Source organism: Branchiostoma lanceolatum, chromosome 3, assembly GCF_035083965.1.
Source record: "Branchiostoma lanceolatum isolate klBraLanc5 chromosome 3, klBraLanc5.hap2, whole genome shotgun sequence".
NCBI classification, from domain to species: Eukaryota; Metazoa; Chordata; class Leptocardii; order Amphioxiformes; family Branchiostomatidae; genus Branchiostoma; species Branchiostoma lanceolatum.
The window spans coordinates 23,227,509-23,246,362 of NC_089724.1; the positions used below are offsets into that span (position 1 = coordinate 23,227,509).

The window sequence follows — 18,854 nt, forward strand, 5'->3', positions numbered from 1 at the left end:
CCTTGAATTCAGATACACCTCTCGGATTCACCTTTCCAGGGGATTACATGTTTTGCTGACCTCACGTCAGACCCCTGACGCAATGGATAACTACCATTTGGCGCCGGGGTACAGAAATTACTTCTGCAATTCTTTCTTGAAATTAGAAGCAAGCGAGACTAGAATTCCCTGGTATTATGATATGATATAATTACAATTTGAATTGAGTTAATAATCAGTACAGAATGACATCACTGTTTTAATGATATACAGAAGAATGCGTAACTTGCACCCCTTTGCGGTGGTATCGCCTAATGACACAATTTACCCCTGTTGTACCTGGTAGCTATAGTGATGGGGCGGTTTCAAAACGCCCCGTGGAGCCACGCCTAAAATCCATTCAGATTATTGGGACGTCTTGAAACTGCGCAGGTCAATCTGCGATTACGGAAGGGCAAATGTTTTTCCTCTGTTTAACCATGTTGTGGAAGGATTTTGCTACAACGACTGATAAGAACTCAATTTGAATTCTTCTGGGACCGAGGAAGCGGACAAGTGCAAGTGTGGACGAAACTACAGGATTCCTGGGACTTGGGACTCAGGGACGTGTAGATATCCTTAACAGGTGTTCTGACTGGGAGCCATATGAAGCGGTGCCAAGGTGTGTCTGTCACCTGAGCACGGAGATGCGCAGTACCTGTCACATGGAGGAACACACCTGTATGAAATAACACCTGTTCATGTCGCCATGTAATTTGAGATTGCCCCGTTTGATAATAATTAGCCTTTTTTACATGCGAGTTTCTAAATAGTTTGTGGCCGAACAGTATATTGCAATCAACTCTTCTAGACTTGTTTGCTCAATTCCTAGCAACTGGACTTATCACTTGGGCTTCATTGTAAAACTGTCTTTAAGTTGGGTTTACTTGTTTGAGGCTAAGTGCTGTTTTATTGACTGCCAAGTGACTTTCAGGATCATGGCAGTAAATATAAGAGGATGTCCAGGCACTGTTGTGCTATCCCTGGCAGTGTGTGTTTTTCAATGCTTGTGGTTCCATGCATCGTCACAAAACGTTGCATTAGCTTTAGACGTACAAACGCAGTACACTTTTAATAACCATCCCGGGGTGTATCGTCTTGGAAGTGCCAACCTCACCACGAAAGTGTCCATTCCTGCTGGAGGTGCCGATGCAAGTTTGGAACTGACATTGCCCCATCTAAACTACACGTACCGGCAATGTGACCCACTCTCCATCAATGTCACCTCTTTCAACGGCACCCACAATATAACAGAGGAGCAGCTGACTACAAACTGTTATGACACATACGGTATCACCCTGTATGTGTCTATGGATGGAAATGACAGTGTGATTGCATATGGTAATGATCTGTCGACAAGTGCCACAACAAAAATCACGGCAAGCGCTGATGGAGAGACGCTTTACTTTGATTTTGGTAATGTCGCAAATGGAGCTGCAACTTCACAGGACATCACAATAGCCACACCTTTCACTGTTCTTTCCATTAATAATGTTCGAGACATTCTTACATTTGAAGCCACTCCAACCTCAAATGGGACTGTTCAAGCTGTAAATGCATCCTTCGTTGTGATTGGTCCTCAGCTTGAGATTATTTTCACTGAACTAAATGATTCTGGACCAATAGAAGCTGGTGATAGAGTCCATCTACAAGTTGTTTTGCAACATTCTGGACTATCTACAGAAAATGCAACAAACTTGCAGGTAAGTTGGCTTTTCCCTTTTCTGATATTTTACTGGCCAATTGCTGTTCTGATAATCCTGACTTGGACTCCCTGGTGTGTGATGTGGTGCATTGCCAATGTTCATTTGTCAGTCGCATGATTTTAGCACACAAGTGGAAGATAGGATAGTTTCAAACCTTCTTTTTTCATCTAAATTTTAATTTAGCTATCATTGTCTGATGTTTCCCTATTTTTTTCCTACTCCCACAGTTAGGTGGTAGCATTTATCCAAGAGGCACTTCAGCAGCTACAATTGTCACGTCTTCAGTCTCCACATCCAGCGGCCCTTATAACAACTCCTTCACCACCGATGTGCTGAACTCTGGAGGCAACTTGAACTTTGACCTGCTGCCCGTTGGCGAGACTGTTACCATCCTGTTGTGGTTCGAGGCACTTGATGGGCTGCTGATCAACAGAAATGTGCAGCTGTCTTTACAACTGAAATATGTGGACCTGGAAGGTAATTAGATTTACTTTGAAGGTTTCTGGCTGCATTGGAGCTTGTGTGCTCAATTGGCTCAATTCATTAAGACAATTGCAGTTGCATTACTTAAAAGACACACAAAAAATCAAATGTGTGATCTCTTTTTGAAGGACAGAAGATCCATTTTAAAAGACCTACATGTACATACCAGACATAGTTGAATTTATCATGCATGACATTTATCATGCATGACTTGTGCTTCATTTATACCACAAAGATTATTCAACTGATTTGTTCCAAAATGACAAAGCATGAAAATAAAAATGTTACAATTTTTTGATTCCTCATCTACTTTTAGGTCACAATCTTGAGGCTTGGGGTTCAAAGTCAAAGGCAACAAGAGGTTTGACTTTCAACGACCAAACAAAGTTCATTTTGAATGTGGAGAACAATGTTGGGGTTGATCAAGTCGTGGAGGTGACTACGGCCTTCCTGATGCCCCATGGGACTCTTGCAGCAAGTTTGGAACTGGGTGAGTATTTAGAACAAACATCAATAGATATTTTTTCATACATGCATGAATGCACGATTGACTGTATAGCTGCTATTCAGTTTCTGTGTACATTTTGAATAGATTTTTCTGAGAACAATTTTAATAGTCACGAACATGGTGCTCCCTCTAGCCTCATCAGTCTGTAATCTGGTAATCCTGAATGCACAACTGGCATGTGGGGACCTTCAGTCTTACAATAAGTGGTGAGCTGTTGTCCTGGCAATGGCACGTAAACGTAGGTAAGCATGGCTGACAAGATTAAATTGCTTGCATGGAAACTCACAGACAGATGCTAATGAGTGACCTTGGAGAGCCACTGGCATTACCTGCAGCTAAGAGGATTTCTTAAGAAAAAGGCAACTTGATCCAGCAGCAGTGTAACAGAAGTGTAATGCACTTAAAATGTTATTTAAGTTGATACAAAACCTTTAGTTAGCAATGTCTTTTCTTCTGGGAATGACTGTGCAAATTGTATGCGATGAAAGCTCAATGTTAAGACAAGTATAAGGAAAGACTGTGACGTGCATGTTATTTGGATGATTGGCATGTTTATCCCACTCTTGCTGAATAGGTGTATTTGATAAGACATTTCTGCCATTAAGGGTTTGAATTATTGATTATGTTGTGCAAGCTTGGTCACTGAAGCGGATTGAAAGCAGCTGCAACAAAATAACCCATTTCTCAGGCAAAATGAAAAATCAAAGAGCCATTTTGTATCTCATCACAGGTAAATTTGTGTCTCATTTGGATGTCTTAAATTTATTCTAGTTTCATTTTTAGGAAGCAAAATCATGACAAAAACTGTCTGAACTGAAGAGATAATTAAAACTACAGGTGATGAAAACCTTAACTGATTAAAGGGCAATAGGTTTTTGGTGTCACATTGCCCCAATTCAGGACTAGGATTAAAATATGGGTGTCCCAATTTGAATAATGCTAATGTATGAAATTTCTTTTCCAGAGTTCCAGTCTGATGCCCTTGGTCCTGATGACATATTGCTGGTACGAGGAGACCTCCCCCAAAGTGAGGAAGTGACTTATGCCAGCAATGTTGCACCAGTTGATCTTCTGTCACAGAACAGACGCCGTCGTCGTAAGAGACAGATCTTCATCCCTGCAACTGTCCCCATCATCAGGACCTGGACTGTAGGTGACATCGTCTACCCAAGTAGTGTGAATGCCAGGGGAGTGGACACACCAGTATCTATGCTGGTAGGTTGACATGTACAATATTGTCACTGTCAGGTTGTGGTGTGCCAAAATCAAGGTATTAGTTAATGTCTGCACTGTAAGTCTGAGCTGAATCTAAATCTGCACAAACCTAATTTTTGACCACTAGCACGATAAAAATATATTTATCTAAGACATTCCACGATAATCTAGCACTACTTGTTGTGTCTCTTTAAGATTTAAAAGTTCCAGGAGAGAACAGATGTTGTAGGATAAATCTCACAGAAAATGCGCCTGTTTTGAAAGATCAAAAGTTAGAGAATGGAACTCTCTTTCTTTGTATGACTGTCTTTGGGTAATTTTCAATAATTGTATTTCTTCCAGGTAAGCTACCTGGTCAACTTGGACCCAACACAGGTGCAGAATGGAGTGCCATTTAGCCTCACAGCCACACTGAGTGCAGGAGGTACAGCCATTCCTCTAGGAACGAGAACATTTGTCCTGGGACTTCCTGAGCTACAGATGGATCAAACAGTACAGGTAGATATGCATGAAGTCTTCTACATGATCAATATCAGCACATTATTTGCATAGAGAATAATTTTTTTCATATGTAATATACAAAATGTAAGTATTGCTTATTAGGCATTAATTTTCTTTGGTACAATTTTTTCTAGTGCCACTACAGTAACTTCTTTCTTCTATGAGTGATAATTCTAAATGCCTTTTGTTTCAGATTGCAGATGACACCACAAACCCAGATGAGGTACGCATCAACGTGACGGTTAGCCACACTGCCCAATCATCAGCAGATGCCTTTGATGTCACCATTTTTTGCGATGCCACAGGCCTGACCATCTTCAACTACAGAAACATGATTCCTATATTCGTTTCACCGGAGGTCACAGTGCAAGGGTCAGAGATCACAGTCACCAGGACTCAGCTTCCAAGTAAATTGAACATCTCTTTCTCTCTAAAAATATGTCAATTTGTTAGATGAATATTTGTCCGTAAATCTGATTCAATAGCTTTAATGACACTGCCAAAAGTGGTTGTCATACATTATTATCCCTCACAATTGAAGGCCCTTAATTAGTTAATTTTCAGCTGGATAGTTTCATTAACTAGTTAGTAATACATGTTTTGCAGATTGAATGAATGATTGATCAGTTGATGCCATTGCAAATCTGTTTCAGTGGGGGAAGAGCTGCTCCTGTCGTTCCAGGCTGAGATGACCTGTAAAGAGCGGACGTGTGCAGAGAGCAGTCCTAACCTCACCATCCCTGCTAATGTCACCTACAGGAGTGTGGCAGTACAGCAGGCAGCCAACAGTTCACAGGTGAACTTCAGTTACCAACTATTCTCTTTTGGGGATTCAGGGATCCTTCAGCTTTAATTCAACTTGTTCCTTAGAGATAGTTTACTTTAACATTATTTGTAAGGTAAAATAGTGGAAGGGAGAGTACATTTTGTAGTGCCCCAATAGATTATTATATGTACATCTATATTTGTTTTCAGTTCCAGGGAATAGATTATGGACCTCTCACTGACAGTGTCTGCCTTGGGTTTAACCTAGTGGAGCTCACCAGTGTAAGTTTGTTTCCAATCTCTTTTTTCGACAAATTGTCCTTTTGCCCTTAGGACAACAGTTTGTGCTTTACACTTCTTGTCATATTGTTTTCAGATAAGACTTAACTGCGTATTATGAATTGAATCAAGAAACGTTTGGATGTATATGTAGCTGAAAAATGCACCTGTACATCTTTCAGTTTTGGGCGTCTCCATTGCTTATATGTTTGTTCTGCTCTTTTTTTCCCCCAGTTGTTCCGTAACTATGGTTACATAGGCCTTGCTCTTGTTGTGTTCCTGTTGGTTGGCATCATTGTCGGCATCCTGTGCTGCTTCCTACTGTGCAGGACAAGGGGCATGCAAGTCCGCCCACTGGTAACTTTAAAACATTTTGTCCTGTATTGCACTTTTTATATGATAACATGTTCACCCAACGTCTTTTTGATCTGCTACAACTGATGTTTTCCCTCAACAATCTCATCATGCCGTGCAGCTGCTTTTCCTTATACCTGCTGACATCAAAAGCATAATCTTCTTATTCCTACAGTTGCAACAACAATAGTCTGTGATAACAATCGTATCAGTGATTTCGTATAACTTTGATATCTTAATTGGCTATCTTTAAATCTGGTCTTAATCAAACTTCTTGACCACTTTTCCTTGTAGCGTGGGAAGAGCAAGAAGAAGCGAGGTGGCCTGTTCTCAGGGCTGAAGAGCAGACTGAAGGGTCTTGGCTCCTGGTTTGGAGAGCTGAATTTTGCCTCCATCCTCACCTTCAGAGACATCAGTAAGATGTTCAGGTGGCTGGACAAGTGAGTACACTTTGAAGTTTCTTCTTTCAAATCAGGGGAAATTCTACAGTCAATAACCTTCTAATAAGAGCATTTTTGTAGCCAATTGTTATGGTCATTGCAAAATATTTCAGATAGGAAGAATTGTTCATTGTTGCTTGGCATGGCCTTTATATAGTTGCTATGGAGTACAAGCTTGTAAAGTGTGTAACATTCCCCATACTTACCCCTTGATGATACATGTTCTTTTGTTATTTACTTCAGTTTGGATATCAAGTCATCCATTGACCTTGACATAAAGCTACAAGGTCATCGTCTTCAGCTGATGATTAATTCCATCAACATACAACTGCAGAAACTCAGGTGTGGTAACTTTGGGAACTTGAATTACTGTTTGTGACAAAATGTAAGGAGGGTATTTCAAACTAGTTGCAATGAAAAGGACAAAACTATGTGCATTTATTTCCAGCTTCAATGTACATGATGATTTTTTTCGCCCTGCAGATTAGTACAATTGATTGCAGACAGTGGCTTCAAGGAACCCTTTTGTAACAAACAGTCTGTTAAAAAAAAACTCCTGAACTTTTGGTCCTAAAGCATCTTACTGACTTCTGAACCAAGCATGCACATGTGACATACTGTAATCCACTTATAATACCATACAAGCATAACAGAAGAATCCCTTAATGCAGTTGATGAATGCAACACTGATGTATTGTCCACAGGCACAGAGGGCAGATCTCCAAACCACTCCTTGACAGGATCCAGGACAAGTTCAACAAGGCGTGGCGAGCCCTTTGCAGACGTTTGGATGAGGAGTACCAGAAAGCATTGAGCAAGCTCCATAAGAGGCTGGCAGCTAAAAACAAGGTAAATAATGTGAAAGAAAGTTGGCAGAGAGAGAGAAGGACATCTCTACTTAACTACTGACCAATAGTAAGTGTTTCAGTACCATGGAGAGGCCTAGGTGGAATCCATACACAAGAAGTATAGTTTTGTACATGACCATGTCAGGAAAAACTTGATATGCAGATTGATTCATTGATCAATTGGTTGATCCATTGATATCTTACCTACTCATCAGGACAAAGTGGACAGTCTCCAGAAGAAGCACGAGGAAGAGAGGAAGCAGCTGATTGACAAGACGACCAACACCTCTGAGAAGGAACGTCGAGAGCTGGTGAAGCTGCTGGACCAGCAGCACCAGGTGGAGACAGAGGAGCTGTCATACAGGCTGCAGCTGGAGCAGGCAGAGGAGGAGGAGAAAATCAGGAAGGTGGGGGAAAAGAGGATCAGTGATCTCAAATGGGAGATGTAATGAAGCTGTCTGTATTGTATCCATAGTTCAATTGTGAACTTTATTTCTTGGGTGAATTTTAGTCATTCAGAACAAAACTGTCACATTATCCACTTAACACTATGACATTGTGCAAAAAAACTGAATCATGAGGTGTAGATTTAAACAAATCCTTCATTTCTTGCTTCCTCTTAATGTCTTCCAGGAGTTTGAGCTAAAGAAGCGGGTTGGTCTGAAGGAGCTGCAGCACAACCTTCTGAAGGATGTGGCAGAGCAGGCGGAGCTGTCGGAGGAGGAGGCTGCACGGATCATGAGGGAGCACAAGGAGAACCAGGCAACCATCAACAGGCTGATGGACGAGGAGATGTCACGGCAACGGATGCTGCTGGAGGAGAAGCTGGCACAGAGGAGAGCCATGGCAAAGGCCAAGGTACATTACAATGACGATGGTTTCTGTAGCCATATCAAAACAATAGAATTTTGCTTTTGGTCCTCTTGATGTTGTATTGAAGAAAACAAAGAATAAATTAAGTACTGACAGATCAAACAATGGTGGTACACAAGAGGGCCTAGGGCTAAGGTAACAACAGTACAGTATTATTAAAGCAATATTGCTATATGGTTAGTCCAGCCAATATTGTGTTGAAAAAATGTAGAAATGGAATAGAGAAGGAACTTGATACAACATGAACCAACTGTAACAGCAAATGTATTGAATTGAAGAATTGAAGTAACTGTTGTTATTTGTAGTTGGTCTTCACCATTAGGCTACTAAACCATGGTTGAGTTTAAATCTTTCCTGTTTACATTTTTTCCCTGTGCAGGAGCATCAGGAAGACCACAACAAAAAGGTGCTGAACACCCTGGCCACGCAACAGGCTGGCATTGTGCAGGAGATGCGAGAGTAAGTCATTGTATTTTTGGTCAGGACACACAGCTTTGGTTAATTGCCTCTCAGAATTCTGCCAACCTTTTATTCCTGCAGAGAAAAATAACTCCATTTGTTTCCCCCTCAGAGATGGAAAGTTGTCAGCAGAGCAGGAGAAAATGTTCAAGGAGAGGATTCGCAGAGAGATGTTGGCTGCCAGAGAAAGGCATGACAAGGCGCGGGAGTCACAAGAAGCAGCACTCCAGAAACGTCTTGCTGAGCTTAAGAAGAAGCGACTGGCAGAGAAGGAGGCAGAGCAGCGTAAAGAAGTGGAGGAGTTTGAGAAGAAGCAGAAGGAAATGCAGAGTGAGGGGGAGGGAGGTTAGTCCAGTAGTTGTAAACATGCTAAATTAAGGTAGCATTAAGCAAATTGCTCCCTTTCAGATTTTTGAATGTCAATAAGTTTTCTTCTGTAACAAATTTGTAGAGAATGTTACACTTCTGTTCTGAGCACATTGTTGATGTCTGTTTCAGATGTTGATGACTACATTGACGTACGTCACCAGCTGATGTCCCGCCATGTCACAGAGATGAACAACCTGGAGATCTCATTGGATAAGGACGCCTCAGACCAACTGGAAAGGCTAACCTTTGACCTGACAAAGCAGGCCCAGGATGAGATTGTGATGTTCAAGGACAGGATGTGTGCTGAACTAGGAAGTGCTGGTGTGTTATGAAACTTGATTTTGCATGATTGTATTAATCTATCTTCACTTAAAGTTAAAGTCATTTTCTTGGTTGGAGGAAGGAATAAGCCAACAATGCTCATTGATCTATGCATAAGAAAGTTATAGCTGTGAAAAGCAAATCAATTTTTTAGCCTTCTCTATGCTGAATTTTCTATAACCACTTATTTGGTGCATGGAAAAGTTTACAGTAGAGGAAATGTTTGGCAAACAAAACTGTAACAGGTCGATTAGATGTGGTGATGAAAAGTTACACAATGTCTTGAAAGTAGCTGAGAAAGATTGTAAAGAACAAAGTTACAAAATATGAATGTTTTTATCTCTATGATCTGCATAACCTCAGGACTGAAGGAGAAACAGAGGGACGAGATTCTTGCTCAGCACCGGCGAGAACTGGAGCAGCTGAACGAGGTTCATGAAGAGCAGAAGAGGAAGCAGACACGGGAGCTGGAGCATCGTCTGAAGGAGAAGAGAGCGGAGCTGGCCAAGAGGGCGGAGCTAGAGAGGCAGGAGCAGGAGAAGATACGCGCCAGGGAGGAGAAAATTGTCGGGTCAGTAGGCTTATGTTTGTTTAGATCTGCAAGTCACTGATTGATGCTGATTACGACACTGCGTCATATTTAGAACACGGGAAAGTTGTGGATCACAAGGTTGGTAGTTAAAATCACAGCCTACCTGCTGAATTTCTGAGTTAAAATCACAGCCTACCTGCTGGATTTCTGAACACTGATATGCATACTGCTGGTGAGAATTGCAACTCTTTGTAGGAGATATTGGAAAGAGTCAGTCTCCTCTAATTCAAAAACCTCACCTTGAGCATGTGAAAGAGCCCATTATATATGTACTTCTCAAAAAGAGCATGTTTGCAGTATCCAGACTTCCCATGATTGAGCTGAAGTTGTTATTTTCAGACACCTGATCAATGCCCAGACAGCCATCTCTGAGGAGGACAAGGAGAAGATTCTGAGGGAACATGAGAAAAACGTGGCGACACTTGAGAACAACCTGACCTTGAACAAGCTCCACCAGCGCCGCATGTTGGAGGAGAAGCTGGCCCAGAGGAGAGCCAAGGCCATGGAGAAGCTGCAGAAGAAACAAATCAAGCAGGAAAAGGTGCATATTTTGAGTCATATACCCCCCCCCCCCCCAAATCCACTTCAATGATGTAAGGTAGCAAGTTAGCAATGTGTTAAAAGTCTGCATGCTCAAATGCTTGCATTTTTTTCCTCTACTTTCATCTTCAAAAGCCTTCAGTAGCAAAGTCTCTCAAAGAAAAGTATATAGAAGCTGTCAATTCCTAGTGATTGCCACTGAAGTAGGGACATTTTTGATAACATCTGATCATTGACCCAATATGTGGAAGTTATTAATTTCCAGAGATTGCCACTGAAGTAGGGAAATTTTTACTAACATCTGATGTTGACCCCTTAGAAGCGTCAGCGTTACCGTGGGAGTGACTCGGAGGGCGAGCAGGACAATGTGACACTGCTGAAGCAGCAGCTGCAGGAGAGGATCAGCCTGCTGTCGGAGGAGAGTCAGGCCAGGACAGACGACGACATAGAGACTGTGAGCACTGAATATACATGTTCTACTGATCACTGCTCCACTGTTAATGCCGCTGTCCTTGGTGCTGACTACTATTTACACTACCTACTCTGTCCTTGGTGCTGAAGGCTATATGTCTACTCTGTCCTTGGTGCTTAATACTACATTGTATGTACACTGTTTACTCTGTCCTTGGTGTTGAATGACATGCAAACTAATTACTCTGTTCTTGGTGCTGAATACTACTAGCCCTGACCTTGGTACTAACCACCATCAATGCTCTATATGGCCTCCGTCGGTCAGTATTGACCATGGAAAAATCCTTATTCACAACAGCCCTACAGCATCGGCTATGGCTAAACAGCCCTATACGAGAATGGCAGTCTCTGCCACAAAAATCACATCTGTAAGCTGACTCTGTTCTGTTGCAAAGCTCTTTTCTGCGGATCCGCTTTTCTTCTGCGCTGTGCATCAGTCTGACTTCTGATTTGAGCTAACTACTGTATAATTCCCTTAGTGTAGCAATCACACTGTCTTTGGATCTGAAGACCATTTCTACTAGATCCCCTGTTCTTGGTGCTGAATACCTTTTACACTTCATGGTGCTATGTGTTAGATACCATTCACCAAAAGTTTTCTCTCCTTGTGGCTGAATGCTATTCACACAACACCACTCTAACTCTTGTTTTGCCTGTGTTTGTTAAGTATGCTTCCATTATTGTCCTGTGCATGCATACTTGTCACCTAGGGAGCGCTGGTTCTTTCTGAGAATCATGAGTCAATAGATCCTTTTTGTGTGCATGTCTCATTTACTCCCTAGTTAAGATGGATTGCCATGAACAATGTTCCCCCTGACACCGTCCCCCCTGTTCCCCAGATCCGTGTGGAGATGCTGCAGGAGCGAGCGCAGGCCCTGAAGGACCAGGAGGAGCGGCTGGGCGGGCTCTTGTCATCACTGCAGATGGAGCGGGCTAGAGAGGTCGGTGCTTCTCCTATATTGTACAAATAGAGCATATATCACATGGTGTTTTCTGGGTGTACAGTTTCATACCCAAGTCTTCATGCCATACTGGCGTTCAAAACATTCATACTACCGGTAGTTAAAAAATCAATGCAGTGACCCAAGAGTGATAGGGGATAGATATCAGGGGTCAGTTTTAAGGTTCAATAGCTAGGACCCGATACTGACAGTCAATGAAGATGGCCTATTTATGCTCATGTAGAGGGAAAGTTTGCCAGTTCCAATTTCATGTTCTTGCATAGCTATAGAAGCCAAATACAGGTGATGGAAGCCCAGTATATGTACATGTTGGAAGAATTGGGTCTAACCCCAGTTTTCTTTTGTCCAGCTGGCCACAATAGAAGAGCAGAGAGAAGCGCTGAACAAGCTGACCACCAACCTTGTTGACGAGCTGAGTGACAAGGGGGTGCTGACCGACCCCGAGTGTAAGAAAGTTATCGAGCAGCACAAAAAGGTACACACCATCTTCTGACTGTTATATCACAATGTAGTTTGATAATGGACTATGTAGAATTTTGTTTCAATTATAACATTCGTCTAGCCCTAAGATGTTTAACCATTTTTGGGAGCCAGTATCAAGGTTAACTAATAATCTGTGTTTGTGTAGGACTTGGACAAACTTGAGAAGAAGTTGCACCACCAACGTCAGTGCTAGTTCAAAGATAGACTATGTAGAATTATGGCCCTCAAATGATTTATCAGTTATGAGAGTCAGCACCAATGCTAACTGGTAATCCCTGTTTGTGTAGGACGTGGACAAACTTGAGAAGAAGTTGCACCACCAACGTCAGTGCTAGTTCAAAGATGGACTATGTAGAATTTTGGCCCTGAAATGGTTTATCAGTTATGAGAGTCAGCACCAATGCTAACTGGTAATCCCTGTTTGTGTAGGACGTGGACAAACTTGAGAAGAAGTTGCACCACCAACGTCAGTGCTAGTTCAAAGATGGACTATGTAGAATTTTGGCCCTGAAATGGTTTATCAGTTATGAGAGTCAGCACCAATGCTAACTGGTAATCCCTGTTTGTATAGGACGTGGACAAACTTGAGAAGAAGTTGCACCACCAGCGCCAGCGGCAGGAGGAGGAGCTGAAGAAGAAGCTGACGGAGAAGATGATGCAGCGGGAGAAGTCCATGCTCCAGCTCCACGAGGAGAGGCTGAGGGAGATCCACAGTCAGGAGGCCAGCAAGACGGCCGCAAGATTCAAGATGGCTGCCATGAAGAACAAGTACATGATGGAGAGTGAAAAGCACCGGTAAGGATGTGACGAGGATGTTGTTGTACTTGAAGTAGGAAATAGTAATAACAGTTGTTCTTCAACTTCAACTTGATTTACCCCCAGATAACCCCGCGAGGGGCAAAGTAGGGGGGGGAGGAGATCCCAGGCTAAGGCGGGCAGGCCTCCAGCCTGGCGCGGTATGACTCAACGGTGGGAGCCGTAACAACTGCGCCAGGCAGGGCGTTCCACTCGGGGATTGTGCGGGGGAAGTATGAATATTTGTAGGAGTCTGTCCGGGCGTTATGTGGTTGAAATTTGAGCGTTGAGCGTTCTATATCTAAGTTGATGATAATGGCCATTGATTCTTCCTTTGTTAATCCGAGAAGAAAGAACTTTTGATAGTGCAGCTTAAAGGTGATATCTATACACTGAAATGTTGCTTGAAAGCTTAACATACAGCATGCTGCATCGCCACATTTTAGCAATTTTACCACTGACATTGATTTGTCAGAATCATGAGAAACCTCTGTGTCAGACAAGCTCTCTTCAGGGCCTTATATCTATGCACTTCTTTCCCTTATCTGCTACCTCTTGAAGTGGAGGAAAATCTTACGCTAACAAAGGCTTCCAAGACTCTGACCAAGATGATGACGATGATGATGATGAAGATGGCTGCAATACATCTTTCTTTGGGTCCAGGATGACCATGGTTAAACACTGCCATCATTCTGAGTTAGCAGAGGCTAGGTACATTTGTAACTTTGGTGCTTCTGCCTAAACTGGCTTTGCTCTCATGGTGGTGGTACAGAAGCATGGTGGGGAAGTGTAATGGGTGAAATACTACATGGATTCAACTTTTTAAGGCCATTTGAAACCTGAAACTATGAATCCCTGACTGTCTGTTCTTTGCACATTGTTCATTATTTGTGTCATTGGTTTACAGCTATATTTCTTTGTAGGTTGGATTTGGATATATTTCACCTAATTCCTCTATAGTATACTATACATGTTCTCAAAATTAAGGTGTTTGACGAGGAGAACAAAAAATAATCTAAAACCTTTAATCAAGGGACAAACTTTTTCCTTTTGTTTCTTTGAAGGTCTATTGGTAGCTTAGTGTAGCTGTCAAATTTTCTTTATCTGTATCTATATAGCTGGTATGACCGCCATTCGGCGTAACACACCATTTTGTACACCATTCAGATTTTTTCTCACAGTATACACAATTTCATAAGTCAACTGGTAGAGTCAATTCCATGTCACTGAGAGGGTTTTCAGATGATATTGCTAATAAGTTTGAACAATTTTAGAGAAAAGACTTTTTCAGTCAAAATAATTCCAGACCGTTCAAACAATTAGAAATGAAAGTTTTAACATGTTTGAACTCATCTATATATTTTGGAAATATTATGAAAGTATTTGCACAAATATCTCTTTATTTAGAACAGTTTTCAAACATCTGTGTGATTGTTCTACTGTTGGAACATGTTCCAACATTTTGCATCATTCTCAAAATGGTAGATTTGGGTTATTGCCCCCATAAAAGTAGGTGCTAATCACGCTCTATTGTCTGCCTCTGTATATTTTTAGATTTCACGTCTGGACACTGGCAACTCTTTTGTCTTTAGGTATCTATGCATGGCACCTAGGCCTAATCCCCTAGACTTTGAAGGGATGTGTGAATTGCCCTGTTCCCAGCCCACTGACCCAGTTATATCATATTTGTAGAATGTTGGAACATGTTCAAACAAATAATCAATCTATGTTGCAACAGTTTAGAAAATAATACAAATAATGTGTTCAATGTTGGAAATTTGTTTAACCTGTTGGAACACAGCAGAAAATATTTATAACACCAAATAAATGTTGGAAATTGTTCTTAACAGTTACTTATCTCACATAGATTGTTACAAAGGTTTTGTAAATGTTAGAACAAAAGGCAACAAACACCCTCTCGGTAATGTGGAATTGACTCTAAAAGGAACCCGTCAAACTGTGAATCCTGTACAAGTTTTGTGCTGAGATGTTTATCCTAATGCTTCTGATTCCAGACAGAAGATGGAGCGAGGGGTAGAGCAGAACCTGGAGGACTACAGGCGACAATGGGAGGTGAAGAGGAAACAGGCACTGCAAGAACAGGTGAGATGTAGTACCTGTCAGAGGCAGTGGCAGAAAATTTCATAAGCCGGGGCGAGATATCGCTGACTTAATCTTGACCCTCTGAAACTCTATTTTCTGCATTTTTAGGGGCAAAATCTCTATAAGTGAAGAAATACATAAGTGAAGAAATACATAAGTGAGCCACTGAGTCTGTTCTGATTCACCTGAGTGTGATTTTTCTTATCACATGTAATGCTTCACCTGTGCTATTTCACCTGTATCATTTGTCATGTTAACATCGCTCCTGTAACATTGAATTAAATCAAATTATCATAATGTTGTCCCCTATAGGAGCTGAAGTTTATCTCAGGGCTGGTGAAGACAGGCAGGTTTGAGCGGGAGGAGCTCTGCTCTGTCCTGACTCTCCTCTTCCCCCACAACACCGACATCGGTCAGATGCTGGAGAAAATCTACACAGAGGGGTCCAACTCAAGTGATGAGTCGGATGATGGGCGCAGGAAAAAGTCTAGGTAAGAATGAATACCCATAACATCTTTAAACTTGAGGTTGGTCAGTGCCATGCAACTCTATATGAATTTGAGATGTTATGGATAAGAGTTCTTAGCATAAGATGTGATTGTTGGTAATCCTCACAGGACTTCTAAAATGAGCAGTTGATTAAATGCTATATTTCCATAGATAAGGTCTTGATATGAAAGTTTTAATGCTGATAACAAGGTGGCTTGTTTGTACAGAGGAATCTCCAGACGAGAGAGCACCTTAGCCTTGCGGATCAGGGAGGCCACGTTAGGACCTTACACTCCTCCTCCTTCCACCAAGAATAAGAAGAAGAGGAAGGAAGGGTAAGATTAAACAAAGCAAAACATGCACACATTTTAGGGATGGTCTTGCAGCTTTGGTTGTTGTGTCCAAGGGCTGCTTTTTGACAGGAAATAATGCTCCAAATTTGACTAACTTATATCCATTCTGTCCCTTTCTCAAATCTCAAAACCTTGTCTAAAATTCTTTCTAACATGACGTTATATCTATAACTTTGTTTGAGAAGGACGCCTTCAAAATTGTGCAGTTGATGTGATTGATACTGTTGACTCTGCACACCAAGTTTAGCAACATGCTGTACATGTATTCTTTCTTCCATGACCTTCATTTATTTGTGCAAATGACTGTCTTTCAAGATGAACTGGTAACACCCTCCACATTGGTTTAGAAATGCCACTTTTATTTCAATGTTTCTTGTTGATATTTTCTCAATGCCAAGGCCCTTTACAAGGCCCTTTTTACATGACAAGAAATTGTTAGGTAAAAGACAAGACCCTCTTGCCATTGAGAAAGAAAAAGTGGATTGTACACACAAAAGTTCATTTAAGTTCGAAAGCATGTTTAATTCAGAATGTTTGCAATGCTAACAGCAATTGCTGTCCTATCATGAGTCTTCTCAATGTTGTTTGTTGTTGTTGATTTGTGCTTGTTATATTTACTTGGTTGTGATGTCTTGTATGGTTGTGACCTGTGACTAATCTGTATCATATTTCTCAATTAACTCTCCTGTCAATCATTAAGGCTGTCTCCATGAACTTTCCATGATCTGTGTGATTCAATTTCTGATCTGTCTCGTCTAGCGCCTTAAAGAGATTAAAAAAGAAGAAACACCTTCCGCCCCTGAGGAATGCTCCAGAAACCCGTCCTGAGCCATTGGGAGGGGTGGATTCCCCTCACCTTCAGGAATGATCTTCAAGGTTGTGGGTCGGTGCTTCACTGTACTGTGATTCAATGTCTGAATGTTCAGCTCTTGCATCTTTGCTTAGTGCATATGTGTAGCAAGCAATATGCATTCTCAATATGCAGCTTTTCTTCTCGTACATGTACTTTTTTCTGCATCTTATGTACTGTTCTCTAGAGCTCAGTAGCTCCTTCTTGAACTGAACTAATATGCTTCTCAACAGTGATGTTGGGATCTTAGGTTACCTGATATCCCAGAGCCATGTTAGAGTTTCACTCTAATTGGTGAGACCTGACCATTACTTTCACAATCTTCTGGTGTGGTCAGGGTCACCAGGCATTCTTGATGTATGCTGTCTTAAGTCCCAAGGACTTAGCTCGCAGCATGAGCTGTCTTTTCTATCGCAGCTGAGTATGCTTTGGCACCTCTTCCTACAAAAGCAGCTATTGCTGATGTTGCTGTGATGTGTGGATGTCGGAAACAAATTAGAATGTTGATAACTTTGATCAACTTAATTTCCATGTAAAACTAAGGAAATAAGAGAACACTTCCCATTGAAAGTAGAAGTCTGTTTTACAGGTATCTGTATCAGTTGCATACAGGCCTAGAATAGGTATCTTGTAAGAGATATATAGCTGTGTGTTTGTATTGTTTTCCTTGATATCATCTCATTTTTCGGACAATGATATTATCAATGGTATGAAATGTCAGGTACTTCTGCTCTGCAAGAATAAAATATCAGTCTTTGATCTAAAGATGTTTTGCTATTGCTCTGTTTGATTTTGTTATCTTTCAATCTCATTTTCAGCTCAAAGAGAATGAAGAAACTAAAGGAGCCTCGGCCAGATCCATTGGGAGGGTCTGAATCACCTGACCTGGCACACTGATTGGCACTACTGTCAGGCAACTTTTGCCTCTTGGACATTCTCAGACACCAACTGATACCTCAAAAGCAAAGACTTTGATTGGACACTTTTTTTAACAATCAAGGGAAAAGTCCTTACAAGTTCTGTGAAAATATGTTATTTTCATAATGATTTTAAAGTAATCAAGAACAAAGATCGTCTATTGAAGATAATTTTACCCAAATCTTCAATCTGTGATGCTGCAAGGCACAAAATGCAGTATGAAAAAAACAACCCTAAATGTACAAATGTATTAGGCTAAGGAGGTTTTTATGAGAATGTTATGTCAAGTTTTCATATTGAAAGGTACATGTAGCAATGAGCAACAACTGCTGATTGATAGACATCATAGTACTGATATGATTTACTAGAGATAAATCAAAAGATACACCAAAATAATGATTGTATTTCCAAATTTCATGTATATCTTTGAGAGAAAAAAAACAAACTTATTTTTAAAACCACTCTTATTTTATATGTATATATTGCAGTTTCTGCCCTCTGACCACTTTCATGTACTTAAGTTTTAACCATGTTTGTTGTCACGTGCAATAACAAAAACTCCTGCAGTCAAATGGATTTATCCTTGTTGTAAATACTTTTGTAAAAGGTATCAAAAATGTGATTGAGTGATGTCAGTAAGATGTGACAATGCAAATTGTGACAATGCTATTCTGTGATCATGGCTGACACTGTTCCAACAAAACAGATAAAATGGGCAGCTTTTATCGATTCACCTTGTAAATGGCATGGATAAATTGTACCTGTTTAGTGTAAATGGTATGAAATGGATACTTTCTAAATGAGGTTGGGTAAGTTTTGTATTTTGTGTAGCTTTGCTTTTATCTGCTTTAATGTAAAGACAAGGGTATGTAAAGAACATGACATGGCTGTCCCGAAAAAATGCTAATGCTAATGCATATTCTTATGTTTATGCTAATGCATATTCTTATGTTTATGCTTTGGAATGTTGATGCTTTGGAATGTTGATGTACTGTGCATTGATGATAATCCTGTTGAGGAAATGCAAGTGTACTGACAATAAAGTTTTAATAACTACACATAATTTAAGGTTTCACTGCCTTTCATTTTCTAAAATCCTGCTATCAAATGTACATGTAGCAGTTTTATAATTTAGGGTGATTTGAAGTTTTACTACTTA

General features: G+C 40.9%; 1 protein-coding gene across 4 annotated transcripts; it reads left to right on the forward strand.

Annotated features, from left to right (window-relative positions):
* Positions 1-327: 327 nt before the first annotated feature.
* Positions 328-18,758, forward strand: LOC136431110 (limbin-like). 4 transcript variants are annotated; one of them, XM_066422339.1, is made up of 29 exons: positions 328-1,721; positions 1,952-2,201; positions 2,524-2,697; positions 3,680-3,930; positions 4,273-4,428; positions 4,625-4,838; positions 5,085-5,227; positions 5,407-5,478; positions 5,710-5,832; positions 6,124-6,269; positions 6,513-6,611; positions 6,974-7,118; positions 7,333-7,524; positions 7,751-7,975; positions 8,370-8,449; positions 8,562-8,794; positions 8,948-9,139; positions 9,503-9,710; positions 10,071-10,272; positions 10,591-10,725; positions 11,582-11,683; positions 12,054-12,179; positions 12,759-12,982; positions 13,544-13,693; positions 14,998-15,085; positions 15,398-15,576; positions 15,802-15,909; positions 16,687-16,810; positions 17,596-18,758. In XM_066422339.1, exons 1-28 carry the CDS (start codon positions 957-959, stop codon positions 16,793-16,795), a joined length of 5,091 nt encoding a protein of 1,696 aa, XP_066278436.1. In that variant the 5' UTR covers positions 328-956; the 3' UTR covers positions 16,796-16,810; positions 17,596-18,758. The 4 variants fall into 4 exon arrangements, with proteins under 4 accessions (XP_066278436.1, XP_066278437.1, XP_066278438.1 ...); XM_066422340.1 differs by having other exon boundaries at positions 16,687-16,803; XM_066422341.1 differs by lacking the exon at positions 16,687-16,810 and having other exon boundaries at positions 329-1,721.
* Positions 18,759-18,854: the final 96 nt, after the last annotated feature.

What these genes read in the sequence shown, in the direction of transcription:
- LOC136431110 (XM_066422339.1), top strand. Translation starts at nt 957, where the DNA reads ATGGCAGTAAATATAAGAGGATGTCCAGGCACTGTTGTGCTATCCCTG. An exon ending in TTATCGAGCAGCACAAAAAG is followed by an intron (nt 12,180 to 12,758) that starts GTACACACCATC and finishes CTGTTTGTATAG; the next exon opens with GACGTGGACAAACTTGAGAA. An exon ending in AAGAAGAAGAGGAAGGAAGG is followed by an intron (nt 15,910 to 16,686) that starts GTAAGATTAAAC and finishes TGTCTCGTCTAG; the next exon opens with CGCCTTAAAGAGATTAAAAA.